General features: G+C 38.4%; 1 protein-coding gene across 1 annotated transcript in view; it reads right to left on the bottom strand.

Moving 5' to 3' along the window:
- rpn2 (ribophorin II) overlaps window positions 1-18559 on the bottom strand; it is a 44551-nt gene that overhangs the window by 12274 nt on the left and 13718 nt on the right. The window contains exons 7-14 of the mRNA XM_078555076.1: window positions 17912-18030; window positions 16680-16785; window positions 14708-14799; window positions 14461-14575; window positions 12119-12313; window positions 10402-10488; window positions 8083-8178; window positions 3051-3126 (exon numbers count right to left, since the gene is read on the bottom strand). Coding sequence (XP_078411202.1) covers window positions 3051-3126; window positions 8083-8178; window positions 10402-10488; window positions 12119-12313; window positions 14461-14575; window positions 14708-14799; window positions 16680-16785; window positions 17912-18030 — 886 coding nt within the window. The remainder of the gene's footprint in view (window positions 1-3050; window positions 3127-8082; window positions 8179-10401; window positions 10489-12118; window positions 12314-14460; window positions 14576-14707; window positions 14800-16679; window positions 16786-17911; window positions 18031-18559) is intronic.

An 18559-nucleotide genomic window follows, 5' to 3' on the forward strand; every position in this document is an offset into this window, starting at 1 on the left:
GGACTACCTTTTTGAACCTCTGCAGCAGCAGTTTAATACAACTAAGTAGCTTGATAACCAAGTCAGAGGGTAGTTGAGACTGTGGTCATATAACAACCATATATGGAGTTATGTACAGCAGGTTGTTGGCTTTTACTTTATTCCATTGTCATGGTTCACGGGCGGGATGAGGTTTCATGTAGGTTTTTAAAAATGCATTAAAGGTGTATTTGAAAGTGATGGACATGCTCCAGCTCATGTGACAGTGTCACATGAGGGGACATGTCAGGGAAATTTTGTTTTACTATTTTTAAGATTTTTTTTTATTGTGGAGCCGATCTCCCTAAGGCAGCACTTAGCTCAGGGAGATGAATGCGCTCTTTCGCGCGCATGCGTGAAAGAGCGCACTCTCGGCTCAAGGAATCCCCCCCCCCGCCCCCCAAGTCCGCACAGGGAGCGCATAGCGCTTCCTGGTGGATGTCACACTGGGCGGGCCTTAATTAGCCCGTCCACGTAAAATGGCGGCACGCCCCTGTCTCCACGCACCCGCTCCTAAACAACCCCCCCCCCCCCCCCACGATGGGGGGAAAATTCTGCCCCAAAGAATTCAGGTTGTCATCCATAATCTGATCGCTTTAATACTTTGAATAACTAAAAAAACTTAAACATGTAAATGTTTTAAGCATCTACTTAGCAGTTTTCATTTCATTAGCGTTTATATACTTACAATTAAATTGGATCATTAATGTCTCTAGGATTATACTTTGGTTCTGAAATTTTTGGGCTTCGATCTCTTTTCTGTACATAAGAACTAGGAGCAGGAGTAGGCAATTCAGCCCCTCGAGCCTGCCCCGCCATTCAATACAATCATGGCTGATCTCATTTCAGCCTTAACTCCAATTTCCCACTCTCTCCCCATAGCCTTTCAACCCATTACTAATTAAAAATCTGTCTTTCTCCTCAAATTTATTCAGCATCCCGGCATCCACTGCACTCTGAGGCAGTGAATCCCACAGATTCGCGACCCTTTGAGAAAAGTAATTCCTCCTCATCTCTGATTTAAAACTACCACCCCTTAGCCTAAAACTATGGCCTCTCGTTCTAGAATGCCCCACAAGGGGAAACATCCGCTCCACGTCTACTTTATCTATCCCCTTTAGCATCTCATATACCTCAATTAGGTCTCCTCTCATCCTTCTAAACTCTAGCGAGTATAGGCCTAAACTGCTCAATCTCTCCTCACAAGACAAGCCCCACGTCTCTGGAATCAATCTAGTGGACCGCCTCTGAACCGCCTCCAACGCAACTACATCCTTCCTCAAGTAACGGGACCAAAACTGTGCACAGTACTCCAGGTGCGGTCTCACCAATGCCGTGTACAGTTGCAACAACATTTTCCTATTTTTATACTCTATTCCTTTAGCAATAAATGCCAAAATTCCATTTGCCTTCCTTATTACCTGCTGTACCTGCATACTATCTTTCAGCGATTCATGCACGAGGACACCCAGATCCCTCTGCACTGAAGCATTCTGAAGTTTCCCTCCACTTAAATAATAAGTGGCCTTTTTATTCTTCCAACCAAAATGGATAACCTCACACTTATCCACGTTAAACTCCATCTGCCAAATTTTGGCCCATTCACCTAACCTGTCCAATTGCATTTGTAAATTTCTTATTTCTTCATTGTAACTTACTTTCCCATCTATTTTGATGTCATCTTCAAATTTAGCTAAGCACCTGCTATCCCTGAATCCACGTCATTAATATAGATAGTAAATAGTTGGGGCCCAAGGACCGAATCCTGTGGCACCCCACGAGTTACAGCTTGCCATCCAAAAAAAGACCCACTTATCCCTGAAAAACTAGGGTCGATTTTTATGAGGTATATGAAAAATGATGACCTTTACATGAGATCGATTTTTACATGAGTATATATGGTATACATAAATGACTTGGATTAAAATTTCAATTTCAGAGTAAAATTTCAAATTTTGCTGAGGGAGAGTGACAGCAGTAAAAATGATACTAAATGATTGCAAAAGGACACAGGTAACTTAGCAGAATGGCCAGACACATGGAAGATAGAATTTAATACAGAGAAGTGAGAGGTGATGTATTCTGGCAGAGGGTATACAGAAAGGCTTTATACACTTATTGGCAGAATTCTAAAGAATGTGCAAGGACAGAGGGGCCTGGGGGTTCATGTGCATGGTTCTTTGAAGGAGCAGGACATATTGAGAGAGTAGTTAGCAAATCATACGGGATCTTGGGCTTCATAAATAGAGGTATTGAGTGCAAAAGCAGGGAAATTAAGCTCAGCTTTATAAAGCTCTGGTTAGGCGAAAACCAGAGTATTGCATCCAGTTCCATTCACCACATTTCAGAAGGATGTGAGGGTCGTTAAGAGGGTGCAGAGTAGACTTACTAGAATGATTCCAAGAATAAGTGGTTTTCGCAACAAGGTTAGGTTGGAGAAGCTGGGTTTGTTCTGCTTGGAGCAAAGGGTATTGAGGGGAGATATGATACTGATGTACAAGGTTATGTCAAGTTTAGATAGGGTAGACAAGGAAGATCTGGCCCTATTAGTTGATCATACAAAGACTGGTGAACTCAAATTTAAGGTTTGGGGCAAAGGATGCAGGGGTGGGCAGGGGGGGGATGGGAGGAAGAACTCTTTTAGGTAGCAAGTGGTAACGACTCGGAAACTGCTATTTACAATGGTGGTGGAGGTAGGGACAATCAATAATTTAAACAAGAAATTCAATGGGCACTTGAAGAAAATAAAATTGCAGGGCCACTGGGATCGAGCAGGAAAATGGGACTGACTGGATTGCTCTAGAGAGCTAGCATGGACCTGATGGGTTGAATGGCCTCCTATTGTGCCCTAATAACACCATGACAGGCAAGTGTGACACTTTCAACATTGAAAGCACTAATGATGGGATTATGCATGAGAACAACAGGTAGGGCCAAGGGTTTTCAATTAAATGTGTGCCCATGTGCTGAATTTAACTGATAACTTGAGCAATATTTTACTTTCCTATGAGGTAAAAAAAAAAACAACTCACCAGCATGGCCCAAATGGAAGATGATAGTGCTCGGAGAGAAGGTGAAATTGGAGATGTTGACACCAAGTTTGATCCACTGCAAGAAACATTTTTTTTTCAATTAAAAAAATACAAGGTCCAAAGGTAATACACAACTTTCAAAAACACAAGTACATCTCAAAACACATCTCAATTTAGAATTTAACTTTACGACTTCTTTAAAATATGTTTTCAAATCCTTCTAACTTCTTAAGCTTTACACTGGAACAAATTAAAAGGAAGGTAAAGAAAGTTCATTAGGTTCATTCATTAGATGATGCACCTTTAAGCACCACCTTTGTCAATAATACTAATTCCCAAGGAAATCAAAAAAAGGGAAAATCCTGTGAGATATTTCTCCCTGATTCCCTTGGGAATAGGTAGACTATGGAAGGTAGACTATGGGAAAAATTTCTCCCCCCCATTGCGGGGGGAGGTAAGTGTGGGAGCGGGCGGGCGCACGCACCTCCGATTAGCACCCCCAATTTGGGGTGCACTGCCAGTTTACGTGGGCGGGCCAGTTAAGGCCCACACAACGTGACATCCGCTCGGAAGAGCTATGCGCTCCCTGTGCTTGTGGGGGGGGATTCCCTCAGCCGGGAGCGCGTTCTTTCGCGCACAGATCTCCCTGAGGCTAAGTGCTGCCTCAGGGAGATCGGCTCGGAATTTAAATTTTTAATACAAATGATATCCCGCCCATGGATGAGGTTTCATGCTTTTTCCCGAAGCCCGCCAGCCAACCTTAAGGTTGGTCAGGCAGACCCATCAATGACCTTAATTAGTTTTTCAATGGCCTCAATAAGCCGTTGACAGGTCGGTGGGCACGCAGCTGACTCGGCTGTGCGCCCGCCGACCTGAAAATGGAAATGACGCGGGGTGACGTCGGGAGCTCCACCTGACGTCATCCCGCATCGGCGAGCTGGCCCCGTGCCCGCTCACCGACCGGAAGATCCTGCCCTATGGTTCACCACAGCATGTCACTAGATATACCTAAATTGGCCCCCCTCTCTTCATGCATCCTAATCGACATTAGAACACAGTGCTACTGAGGGCCAGAAAACTAATGATCCCAAAAGTGAAGCCCTGAAGACCCCATTATTCACATCATAAATTTTGGTTCTGCTGTGCAACTCAATGTATATAATTACTAATAATTCAATATTACAATTTTTTAGTGCAGTGTTAGTAGCATAGCATCTCATGGGCACCTTGAAGGGACCTTAAATCTATGGTTTGTGTGTACTCAAATTAAATGCCGAAGATCAAAGATTTAATGAATTATTGCACAGATTTAATTTCAGTGCCAGTCTTTGCTAGAGGTCTTCTCATGCAGAAATTACTTATTTCTAACTCAGGTTATTAGTTTCATAAACAAAGATAATGCTAATATTTCAGTTCAATGTTAATAATGCATTGCAATGAGAAGTATGAAACATCTTTTTTCCAACAGATAGAGCCCCACGGAAGCTAAACATTTATGAAGTTCATAAAGTAGCTTATTAACAATTCCTATGCTGCTAGTTGAAAATCTCAAAGTGTTTATTTACATGGATTCTTAAAAATAGTGCTTAGTACACCCCCAATACAATGGCAACAGTCTCTCACTCAAAGTAGCCTTTATATTTGTAACTGATATTAAACATGCCAGTTACTTGAATTGTGCTCAGTTAATGTGATTTAACACATAGTCAACTATTCATTTTACACATTCAGGTGCAGTCTCAGCTCTTACAGCTGTCAAAAAAAAATTGAGACAATTTGAGACAGGTTAAGATTCCTGCAGGAAAAAAAATGCATGAATTATTAGCATAACTTTGAATGCATCATTAGCTTTTCTGGAAGGAGTATTCCCAAAAATGTCTCCAAATAGCGGTCAGAAATATCACTAGCCCAAAGTGTACCATTTTAAGGCAGGATAAAATAAGCCTTAGAAACCAACAGACTAGCGAATGCACAGAATCAGACTTGGATTAGGGCTTCTCGATTATTTTTTTCAATTTACAATAAGCATGTCATATTTACCACATCCCCTGCCAAAATCCCACACAACAGACATGTTTTACATATAAGGGTAGAAAGAAATTTGTCTCGGGTGCTGGTGCAGAACAAGTGGTATCAGATCAGCCGTCCATTAGACACAGTGCCTTATGTTCAATTCCAATGCAGTCACCGTTTTGAATCACCACCCAAGACAAATTTCTACCCCATAAATCCGTGTACTATTAAAATTCAACAATCTGCATTTTCTCTGTATAAAGTGTTGTTTGATTTTAACAGAATCACAGGATTAAAAGTAGAATCTAAAACTAATGAAGCATTCTATTCAACTTGCCAAATCTCTTAATTCAAAAAGATGTGCATAATCCAAATGATGTCATTATTTTGACACTGCAAAATTCAGTACATCGCGATATTAAAAACTGCATGTACGTTACTCTAGAGGACAATGAGAAAAAGAGAGCAATTTACAAAGTCTAGTTATTGAGCAAATGGGTTTTGGGACATCAGCTCAATTCCTTATGAAGCTCCACACAAAAGATTAATACACAAGATAAGATCACACGGAGTTAGGGGTAATATATTAGCTTGGATAGAGGATTGGCTAACCAACAGAAAGCAGAGAGTCGGGATAAATGGGTCTTTTTCTGGATAGCAAGCTGTAACTAGTGGGGTGCCACAGGGTTTGGTCCTTGGGCCCCAACTATTTATAATACTTGGATTCAGGGATAGAAGGTACCAAAGCTAAATTTGTAGATGACACCAAAATAGGTGGGAAAGTAAGTTACAATGAAGAAATAAGAAATTTACAAATGGATATGGACAGGTTAGGTGAATGGGCCAAAATTTGGCAGATGGAGTTTAATGTGGATAAGTGTGAGGTTATCCATTTTGGTTGGAAGAATAAAAAGGCAACTTATTATTTAAATGGAGAGAAACTTCAGAATGCTTCAGTGCAGAGGGATCTGGATGTCCTCGTGCGTGAATCGCTGAAAGCTAGTGTGCAGGTACAGCAGGTAATAAGGAAGGTGTTAGGGAGAAATTAAAAATGCTAAAAGAGAATACAGTAAGAATTTACTGAAAAACCCTAAAATCTCCAGGCAGACATGGCTGCTAAACATATTATGAATTGAAGGTTACCAGATGAACATTGCACAGCCTTGAGAGTCAGACTGGAGACACAAGAAAGGGCATAAGTTAGATTAGGTGTACTCCCCTCTCACATAGGGAAGGGGCAAATGGTTTTAGCTTAGATATGGGAAGACTTACACTAGACAAAGAGGGGGCTTTGATGAAACAGTCTTGAGCTGTGAGAACCAAGGTCTTTGCGTAGGTGTTTTAATTTTGATTGGATAATATAATTATGTACACCTCCTTTAGAATAATTGGTTAGCAAAATCACATGTTTATGTACTCAACAGGATAGAGTTAGTATGGGGCCAGTGTGTCGGTTACCGATTGGATGTATTCAAGTGTATGATAAGAAAAAAGTACAAAAGTAATGAAATGTAATCAATCCGGGAGCTGGGTCTTCATTCTTAGGAATGATTGTGGCTCCTTTGCATATGCTTGAATAAAACTGGTTAAAAGGAAGCCTGAGTCTCTGTGGTTGTTGCGGGACTGGAGAGTGTAACTTCTCTTCAACTGGCCTATGTTGCGGGATTTGAGAGTGCACCTGTCTTCAGGAGGCAAATGGAATTTTGGCATTTATTGCTAAAGGAATAGAATATAAAAATAGGAAAGTGTTGTTGCAACTATACAAGGCATTGGTGAGACCGCACCTGGAGTACTGTGCAGTTTCAGTCCCCTTACTTGAGGAAGGATGTAGTTGCATTGGAGGCAGTTCAGAGGAGGTTCACTAGATTGATTCCAGAGATGCGGGACTTGTCTTATGAGGAGAGATTGAGCAGTTTAGGCCTATACTCGCTAGAGGTTAGAAGGATGAGAGGAGATCTAATTGAGGTATATAAGATGCCAAAGGGGATAGACAAAGTAGACGTGGAGCGGATGTTTCCCCTTGTGGGGCATTATTGAATCAGAGGCCATAGTTTTAGGCTAAGGGGTGGTAGATTTAAATCAGAGATGAGGAGGAATTATTTTTCTCAAAGGGTCGTGAATCTGTAGAATTCACTACCTCAGTGCAGTGGATGCCGGGACATTGAATAAATTTAAGGAAGAAATAGACAGATTTTTAATGAATAACGGGTTGAAAGGTTATGAGGAGAGGACAGGAAATCGGAGTTGAGGCTGAAATGAGATCAGCCATCATTGTATTGAATGGCGGGGCAGGCTCGAGGGGCTGAATTGCCTACTCCTGCTCCTAGTTCTTATGTTCTTATTTTAAAATATACATTACAGAATAAAAACTAAATTACTTCAACATAAAGAAGACAGCTCCCAGATGGTTCAGTGCATGGAGCAATGTCGGCTCGGAACGTTAACTTTGAACTCTGGTTTATACCAGGTTAGAAGGTCTCAGTAACCATGGGCGGGATGGGGGCAGAGAACACCAGAAAAAAGAAAACATCAGCCACATTTGTTGATCATCTCAGGTGATATCTGCTGCTAAGTGTACATTTAAACGTTTACTGAGATTAGGATCAGGTTCAGGTGTGCTGCCCTCAAAGATCACAAAATCAGAGGACATTCACCAGCTAAGCTCAAACTTCAATGGTCTTTTGGCTGCCAACAATTAAAATAACAGCTCAGAATGTTACTGCTTTCTTGGGCCAATAGGTGAACATTGGGAAAAAGATGACAATGGTTACATAGAACAAATGAAAAACTAACTTTCTTAAAGTAAAGCATGTTTGTTGCTTTATGATTTGGGGAATTTCAAATGGTACATCATAAGGAATCTGTTCAAAATAAAACTAACTTGTGCAGTAGGCAACCTTTAGCAATAACTTTGGAAAAAATTCTTCCCTCAGTTAGGTTGAAACCGGATAGCTGTAATTAAAATCCCAGTCATTCATAGCAACACAATCTTAAAAACTTGGATAAGTCCACTACTTACCAGAATTACAAGCAATAAGAGGGGTGCTAGAACAAGGGCAGTGAAAGTATTGGAGACCGCAATGGGTGGCTTCTTTTCAGGTTCCCGAAAGAGGTGCTATAAAGAGAACAATATTTATTGTATTATAAAAAGCTAGCAGAGTTAAAAGATCAATCCAGCTCATATTACAAAAGATGATGGGCCTAAGTTAAAGCAATCAATGCATTTACATCCTGTAATGGGTGCTGCTGTAAGTTAAAAGCTTTGAACTGCATTGCTATTCAAAAAATGCCTACATCATCAATTAAATGAGTTGATAGGTTTCCAATATTCATAGATCTGATTAATAAAGAAGTGGGCTGAAAATATATTTTTAAGGTGACCCACAGGGCATTAAAAAGTACAAGTTTCATTGTCTTACAAACATAAATGGGGACTGACAGAAGCTACTTGCAAACATGCATAATGTCCTGCGAGAGATGAGCCCGCCAGTGAATGGGACACATTATGAAAGGGCGACAGGGAAATGGAGGTGGTCTGGTGGAAGTTTGCTCAAATCACGATAAAAGAAACTAAAAATGCAGCTGGAAATACTCAACAAGTCAGGTAGTGTCTGTTGAAAAACCTAAACCAATGACTTCTGTTTTAAGGCTTTTCTCTAGATTGGAAGATATTACATCATCTTTTGTAATTTAAAAGCGAGCATTTAAAGAAGAAAGGAAAATGGGTGCAGGAGGCACTGGCAGAGGAATGCACACAGGAAAAGTAACAGAATGACCTGTGAAGTGCACCTTCGTGGAGAACAGGAGATGGTTAAAAGGTAGTAATATTAGCAGAAAAAAAGAGGCAGAATGAGAGAAACTGAAGACATAGGAGACCAACAAGGCAGAATAAACACCATTGCCCTAAAGTCTGCTGGAAGTAAGTACGGTCAACACCAAGGGTGCAGGTCACCATGCCAGCAGAGCTCCAACAAGAGATACCTACCCCAAACATCAACCGGCTTCCTCCAGCCATGCCCAAATATACCAGCACACCTACCCTACATTTCTGGCATATACTGCCTAAGAGAAAATGGGCAATGTAGTCTGAAGTTGTTAAATTCAAATTTTAATTCTAAGAGAACTGCAAAGTGCCTAGTAAAAATAAAATGGTGGGTTAGCTGGAGTGGCAGATACAATTTAATATACAGAAATGTGAAGTAACAAATTTTGGAAGGAAAAACAAGAAATGTGGAAATAAACTCAAATAGAAAGGCACTGATGGATATCAATGAACAGAACAATCATGAAATTTAAATTTGTAATTTCCATAAAGTGATTAATGAGAACAGCAGCATTTTGGCTTTTGTAAATATGGACAAAGAATAAAAAATAATTGCAGATTTGAACTCCCGATTATTGAAAGGATAATAAAGCCACAGAGCAAACAGCATAGAATGATGCCAGGGATATGAAACTATAGTTAAGAGAGGCTTAGAGGCTTTTAAAATGAGTTTTGATAAAATAATTAGAGGAAAACTATTTCTTCAGGTTGGACAGCCACTGTTAAGGGATCATTAATTTAAAGTTGCCGCTATGAGAGTGAGGAGAGGTTATTAAAAACTCCATTAAGCAAATGGCTGTTAGAGCACAGAATGCTTTGTAAAAGGGAGTAGCTGAGGCAACAGAACACTACAATTTTAAGAAAGAATTGGATAGTTATTTGACTTGACTTGGCTTAGCATATTTGAATAAGAGAGAAGTTTACACAAGCTGACATTATGACCAGTATTTTAAATTAAACTTCCTCTTAAACCTAGGTTAATGAATCATATGCTATGTTAATATGACATTATTTTGGAGAATTAGAATTCACTGGTACACAAACTGAAGCACAAATAATAACAACATGCAGGATAGAGTTTATATTTGATAAATGGGCTGGCCACAAAAAATGGAAGCTGGATCCAGTTCCATAGTTTTGATTATGTATTTGACTTGCGCCACTCTTTGGGTAATTAAATGCATCAAATGTTATATACAAATTAATTTTAATATGCACGTTAAATTGATGCATCAATTGGTTTTGGTGACGTCACTAAATTTGTCCCTCTCCGGAAATGTGATATCATCTCTGTGATTTGCAAAGTAATCTAGGAGATGATCTCACGTGGTATGAGTCATGTAAATAATACGATTCATTAAGAATTTTAACAGCATGGCATGCAAGATGGAGAACATGAACTGTTGTGTGTACTACGAAACTTCTTGCTATTCTAATGGAGAGTATAATATTGTTATTAGCTAGACATTTTATTAGAATAACATTTATTCTTAGCAATCTTATACAAGCACCTACCTGAATTTCAGGCTTGGGGGCAAAGATGTTCTGAGACTGGACTGGGGTTGGAGCCTCTTCATCAGGAAATTTAATTGCAACATCAGCCTGTGAAGAGAATTAAAAAGCCAGATTCTTCTTAAAGTCTAGATTTACTGCTTGCACTGGAAAAAAAACTCGAACATTGAAAGCCCTTGGTCAGATGATTAAAGAGCTAAGTTTTAAGGAGTGTCTTAAAGGAGGGTTAGAGATGCAAGCTAGTTAGTGCAGTGAAAACTACAAAAAGAACCCAGTACTTACAGGTTTGATATCAAAAGAATTAGAACTAACTATATGATATTTGACAGCAGCAACTTTCACAGTAATAATTGCTGCAGGCAAATATTTCTGATGCATTGGAGAGAAACTGTGCGTCCCCAATGATTTTTGTGTGACAGATTTCACAATCTTAGATAGTTACTTTAACTCTGGTCTCCAATCAATTATTTTTGCAGTTTTGCACACATCACAAAATAAACTTGAGTTTATTAAGTATTAGGAGTAATAAATACAGTTGGATTTAATGGTTACAAAAGTTTCTTCACAGAATTCTATGGAACCATTGTTTCAGTAGCCGAACAGCATAGTAGATGTACTGGAAAAATGGTTGGCTTCTTTACACCATAGCTGTTCTTTTCTTTTTAGTTTCTTCAGAATATTAGAATACAGAGTTCAACAACCCATAAGGTACATTGAAGTAGGAGCAATGATAATCCAATGCATTACAAAGGATTCCCTTGGGCTTGTCATCTCATTATAAGAGCAGCATTCAATAACCAAAATAGATGATGTTACAGGTTCTCATGGAGATCTCTAATTTGGACTACAACATGAGAAAATTTATCATTTTGGATAATTTTATCTAGGGACAAACCCTTACAATTCCTACTAACTCGATGATATAGTCTACTTAATATAGGGCTAACTACAAAATTGATTCAGAATTCCTGCCCTAAAAAAAAAACAGGTGCATAAGCCTTATTATCTTGAATCGATGTGCAGTTTTTCCTCCAACTCAGCTTTAACTCACTGTCCAGTCAGGTGGAGTTCTGACTGTCCTGAATCATGGAACATTTTCTTCTTTTGCATTGTGATCTTTAGTCCTTGCACTGATAACCAATTAACATCGAGTATAGAACATGTGAACTCATGAGAGTCATTCAGTAGAAAAGCAAGCTCAAAATATGAATGTCAATTTAGTGATTAATATAGGTAATGTAGTATTATGTAAGTTCTAATGGATGATTACACTAGGCATTAAGCATGAGATCAAAGGTATGCCCAAAAATGTTAATGGCCATATTTTACTTTTCACTTCACCTGAGAATAAAATTAAAATATGTTCATCTGGATCAACAAGGATTGGTACTTTTGGAAAGCCACACTTAATTGTTTTACAACTGGATACAAAACTCTTTTTTTTTCCCAATGTCAGTACATGGTAAAGTAACCTGATGATGCAAGGTGCATACATTTACCATATTACAATGAGCCATTACTTAGCAGCATCAGAAAAAAAAGTATCCAGGAATCGCTGAACTTTTCCGCCAGTTTTTGAAAGGCGTCGAGTCATTCCAACAACAGTCAACAAATTAGTATAGTCACTAAACAAAACAGCATTGGAGTCATCTCCATTAGAACTGCCCTTACACACATGGTGGAATAGTAAATAATTTTCAATCGGAGAACACAGACTTACCAGGTGCCACAAAATTGGATTTTCAAGTGTTGCATCTCCAATTATCAAAAACAGGGAATAGGTTCCAGACACTGAATTAAATTCAGATTTTCTCTCAGCCACATCCAGGTCAAACTTGTATACTTTTTTGCTGTCAGGTTCAGCCACAAATATCACTTCTTGATCAGTCTTCTGATTGTAGAGGCGTACAAAAGTCTAAAACATACAATATACCCTGGCATTTAACAATGTATGAGTAAGATATTGAGGAGGTCAACGTTTTACTTGAGACACAATAATCAATCACGGCATAGAAAATGTGGCATTTTGCACAATCGATTACCACAGACTGTGCTTACAATGACACAGATTAAGAACCCTGCAGCTTGTAAGCCTTGCTATGTCAGGAAAGTTTGGGTTATCAATTTTTAAACACCACCAGTGTGTTTCTCACTCCAATTCCTGAAATTTGCTTTGTCTGCAACCCCTTTGATCCCTCCCATCATTCAGCTTCCTTTCGATACCAAAAAGCGGCATTTAGTACTTGTCAAAATCATTCCTTTAAATTACAGTGCAAATACAATTTGGCAAGTGACAATTGTGAGGATTGCCATGACAATTCCTGGGGTTGGTGGGGGGCGGGGTGGGGGGAGGTAGAGCAGGAAAGTGCAATTGATGTAGATGTTTGATCGCGATCTTGTTAGATGGCGGAGCAGGCTAAAGCGGCCACATGACCCAATTCCGCTCCTAGTTATGTTTTTGCCAAGACATATAACCACTGGTGAAGGGAATAGATGAATATCCCCATGAGTTTATGCGAAATTCTAGTTTCAATCTTAAATCTGGCAACAAAACATGGCTGCTCCAGTACTGAATACCTCAGCAATTCTTTAAACAAAAAGGATAGTTCAGAAACTGAGGTCAGTAATGATTAAATCCTTTATTCACTAATGGACAGCTTCAGAAACGGTAAGATTCTTTATCAAGTTGTAAAGATTGTTGCTACACTCAGTTAACAGTATAACAGCAACAAAATTCTCCGAATGGAAATCTGAAATAAAAACAGAAAATGCTAGAAATATTCAGCTGATCAGGTAACAGCAATTGTAGAGAGAAAAACAGAGCTAATGTTTCAGGTTGATGACTTTCCATCAGACCATCAGCAACAATGCTTCCTAAACATGTTACCTTGCCTGGCAAAACCATTCCCTTCCTTTGGAAGTACTGGGCTGAATATTCTCGGCCCACTGGCGACAGGTTAAGAGGTGGAGGCGTCGGTAATATGGTCGGGGAAGATGTCAAGAGGGTGCGTTTGCATGTTCATTTATTTGTTTTGGTGCTTGTTATGATACGGCAGGTGATGTGTGCCAGGCAGACCAAATCCACAAGGGAAACTTGGCCACGCTATCACAATGGTTTTGCAATTTGTATTTATTACGAGAAGATGTGCGCATTGAATTCAGAAGTAATGAGTCCATTAAGACCTTTACAGATTTTAAAAATTAAAATATTTATTAACAAAAAAGATTTCAAGCACATACATAAGAATACACCTACTCAATACTATAACAGATCCTAAAATTCTTAATTAACCTAACTCTCAACTACACACCCCCTTTAAGGCAACAGTTCAAAATAGATTTTAAATTTAAAAAGAAAGCCAGAAAGTTACCAAGGCACCCACTCAACAGTGTAATTCCAAAGGCGTTTCACCAACTTTAGTTACTGGGCACAGCAGACTGTTGCAAAAATGGTTGGAGGCTTCTTCAAGGCTGTTTCACACACTCCTGTTAGATCTTACATGGCCCCCTCAATGTGGTCCTTCATTCCCTTTATATATGCTTCTCTCTCTTTAATCGGTAAGTTCAGTTGTTCCATATGTCTTTGCAAATTTACTTTTCCCATAATATAAAAATCTTTCATGTTGCCAATAAGACCTTTCTTTTTGGGAAAAATAAACTAACTGCTTAGCCTTACTTATCCTGCCAATTGTAAACAACCTACCATCCCTTTGAAATCCAAACAGCTCCTTCACTTATCTAAAAATGCAAATTTCCTTCAAACCATATATTCTAAAGACCTCATCCATGTTTACTCATTAGCATTTCAAGTACCCTTCTACACCTAACTTCTCTTGATAATTTCAAGCTTGCAGCTTGACTCCAATTTAATTAAATCACACAGACAGAGCCATCTATACTCATACCCATAAACCTACTATACGATAAGCCACAATAATATTATGAAAATTATAGTTTTGTGACATCTAGGATAGAATCAAAAAATAATTACCCCCTAACAATACATCTTTTTTAAAAATAGACACAAAAGACACAGCTAGCATTAAACTGTATGGTACATACTTGGTGTGGAGTAAGCTCAGCTCCAGTGTTCACATCAGCCAACTGGAAAGATAAAGCGAAGCTCTGGTGACTGTCAGCAGCAATAAGTCCCTTGGCTTTTGATGGATAAACCACCCTAATGAAATTAATATTGAAAACTAAATTTAGAGAAACACTATTCTTAAATTCAGAAGCATTATATTAATTCCAGAAACAACAGCTATGATATTACAAATGTTTCAACAAATATAATAATAGTTTGCTTTACCTAGTGGTCTTTGGTGCAATGCTTTGATCCCTGTCAACCACTGAAAGGTCAACATTAGTGATATCGACTTCAGTGGCAACCTTGACTTTGAGCTAGATTAGAAAGTTAGATGAGTTATATGCTTATAAAGCACTATTGGTAAGCAAAGGTCTCAACAGATTGGAAAAGCAACATTAATGTATAGTTTTAATGACGCATCAATACAAAATAGAGTTGCGTTTTTAAAAAGTTTAAAGCCTACACTCTTGTAAGAATTTGTAAATTGCTACCCACAAGAGGCAAGCCAGTGTATCAGTTTTAACAAATTTAAAAACAAAATGTAAAAAGAAACAAACTGAGGTCATAAACCCCCCTCATCTATTTGGGTTTCGACTCATCAGATGAATCACTTGTCAAGTTTGGTGAAAAGACTAATCCTTAAAAAGTTAGAAGGCATGTCACTTCTTTGCACTTGACAGAAGGTTATTCTAAGCTTACTCATTTTTAAAACGAGTCTTTTATAAAGAGTAAGACTACAGATTACAGGTCAAAATATGGTTAAGTGCTCATTATTGAATGATAAAAATTGGACAGAAATGCTCTGGAGGAGCAAGGTTACATAAAAATGTGAAATAATGTTGTTGGGCAGCCGGACCGCCACATTGCATCTTTCCAGAAATAGAGATGCTGATGTTACAGTACTTGGTAACAAAGCATAAAGAATCTGTTTGGCACCATTTTAATTATTTTACTTTTCTTGCATTGACAAGATTTCTGGTGGTTGCACAGAATGGAATCTAACTATTTCCCCATACTTTATCACGTCACCCAGTTCACACTCTCACATATCAGCTGACAAATAGAAATATATCTTGTTGGACACAGTTTCAACTAATCAGTAAAGGCAAGATTAGGAAATTCAGTAAAGGAACCATAAATTACAAACTAAATAACTATATACTGTCCTAAAACCCTGCTTGCAAAACTAATGGTACAGAGAATGAACAAATTCCATAACTCTGCCAGGTAGTCCATTTTCCCCCTAGGTCACATCATTATTTTGTGACCTCTAAGTCAACTGCCAGGAACTGGGGGGTAGTTGTGTCATTTAAGTACATTATGACACACTAAAACATGGGCCTTACAGTAGGAGCTGTTATCCCAGGCTCCAACTATTTCATAGGTATACCAGGAAATTTGAACTGTCAGCTCTCTGTAAAATCCCCGAGTTAAACTCTCAACAATGCTCTTGCATTTCTACAGCAGTTACAAAAAGGTCAAGTACAAGCTTCTCATTCTCACCACCTCTCCAAGCTGACCAACCTGATTTTATCCAGTGCCATTAGTATTCAATTCAGAAACACCTGACTGTGCTTTGATGGGCTTCATAGCCACCAAATACATTAAATCTTCTGATAAAATATCTGTTGTGGCAACGTCAATTAACATCTATTAGCAAAATTATAGCCTCAGATTTACTTCATTTTACATTCCTAAATATTGTGAATAACAAATTTGTAATTAGTGCATGGCTTGCAAATGCTTGTTTATTGGTGTTCTCAATTCCTATTTTTCACATTATTTATGGCTCAAGGTACATTTCAAGAGCGGAGACTAGGGACTCAGGGGGAAAGTGGGAATGAGAGAAAGAAAATTAAAGCAAGATATAAACCAAGGGAGATAAGATTAGTGTATGGGTGGCAGCAGCGAAGAGAGCCAAAGTCAAGGTGGGAGGATTAAAGATTTAGAAGCACTCAGAAACAAATTCTGGGATGACTGAGACATGAAGGAAGGAGATTGTTGAACTGTGGACAGTACATAGCCCAGAACAGGAAGGGTGGAAATGAAGTTTAGGTCCAGGGGCGCTAATCAGGAAAATACAAATGCAACAACTTACAGAAAGTTTATCAAAGTAAATGTCAGTAGATTTGTCCTTTCACATTTGTGAATGCACTTTAAGACATTTCAATGTCACTTAAAATGATGCACGTACCTCCACGTGGTTTCCTATAAATCGACTATCACCCTCCACATTGATAGAGAAGTCATAATATCCACTTGGTGGCTTTACCTCCATAAAATTTAATTCAAAAATATCACTAATAAAAAAAATGAAAATTATACATGTTATCCTTTGATGATCAAATATTTAAAAGCCATTTGTTGTAGATAAAATGTCAGTGGCTTCTTGCATTAATTCAAGAAGCATTGATGTATGCCAAGTTCAATGCCTGTAACAACAATTATCAGAATGAAGAGTTAGTTCCAATGGAACAGCAAAAACATGCTCAAAATGTTTAAAAGTACAGTATTTCCTTCCCATACCATCAGACAGTTTCGCCATGACACTCATCATTCTAGGATTAGGGTAGGCAGGTGGCTTGGTCCTAACCCCTCAGGTGATGTTAATTCATACTCAAGCTAAATAAAAGATGTAAACGTCGAGGTATAATCCTACATGGAGCCTCCCAGTGCCATGGTTTTAGTTCAGGAACTTGACGGTAGGAGTTTACAGATATGAAACTTGTATCCCCATATTCCATGGCACCAATGTATTGGCCTAGGTGTTAAAAGTGCAAATCTTTGAATTCCTCTGTTCAATCGTGTTTTTTGGAGATGGATAAGTTTAAGATCATCCTTTTTTAAAAACATTTTCCCCACAAGAACTTTTGCGTTTAAAAGGCTAAATAAAGCTGATCAAATCTGACTTTGCTCCAACTTTAAATATCCTAATCAAATTGCTTTCCTTTCAAAATGATCACAATTAACAATAGTTTGATTTTCCTGACAAAGAAAGAGAAACCATGATTTAAGACAATATGTTAGTGATTTTATGGTGTGGCATTCAAGATAGCCAATGTTGGCATCAAAAAGTTTCACATTAGGTACAACAAAGGTATAGAAAGCCCCCTGAGCTCTGATGCAACATTCCTTAACCATAATCTTGAAGCAGTGCCTCCTACGCCAGCTTAAGTTCCCACCTTCAGTATCAGCTATGTTTTATTGCCTCTCAAAAGAAGAGTATTGTGTCATGGGACTCTCATCTAGTATTAATTGGGAGTCAGACTGCCTACAGCCAAAATCATTACATGCAAGGGCCACACACACACACGCGCACACACATTGTGACTATGACATAGTGAAATTTGTTATTAACTATTTCATGTGGTCTACAGAAACAAAGAAAAATATTATCTGTATTAGCCACAAAAATGTTGTTCTTACCCTTTCAGAGCAAAAGATGATTGCTGAAGAACTGTGTTTTTTGTCAAAGCAGACTTGGCATATTCAAGCTGAACATCAGCTGAAGTCAGACTCTGCGACAAAACATTCGTCACATGCAACTGGAAACAAGTAGAGGAAAGAAAAATTAAGAGTAAAAGACTTTTAAGGTATGCCATTTCTAAGAAGATATCTTCTAACAGCAAGACAAATTAGGTGCATTTAAAATATATTTTAGACACAGATTAACACAACTGTCACTTGTTATGGACATAGAAGATGCATCTCTACTATACGCTGTGTGCAGTGAACTCGAAATTGTCCTCTGTCCAATCAGCTCGATGTTACGGTTATAATTGTGTGTCAAAAATGGATTCCCTAAACACCTAAAGCATTAAGAATACTGTAAAAAAAATAATTGTTTAAGCTGTAACCCAAATGAAAACTTAATTATCATCGCTTTCGCCCTGGCCACACACAGGTTATTTTTTTGTTCTAATTAAATTTCCCATCATTTACTTTTAAAAACCAAAAACAGATGTACATCATACAATATTATTTTTTCTAATTTAACACTCACTCCACAAAAGAGCTATCAATTTTGTTCAGTGACCTGTACAAGTGTAAAGTGCAATGCTCTCTTAGTCATGA

The sequence above is a fragment of the Cetorhinus maximus genome, chromosome 13, assembly GCF_964194155.1.
Source record: "Cetorhinus maximus chromosome 13, sCetMax3.hap1.1, whole genome shotgun sequence".
Taxonomy (NCBI): domain Eukaryota; kingdom Metazoa; phylum Chordata; class Chondrichthyes; order Lamniformes; family Cetorhinidae; genus Cetorhinus; species Cetorhinus maximus.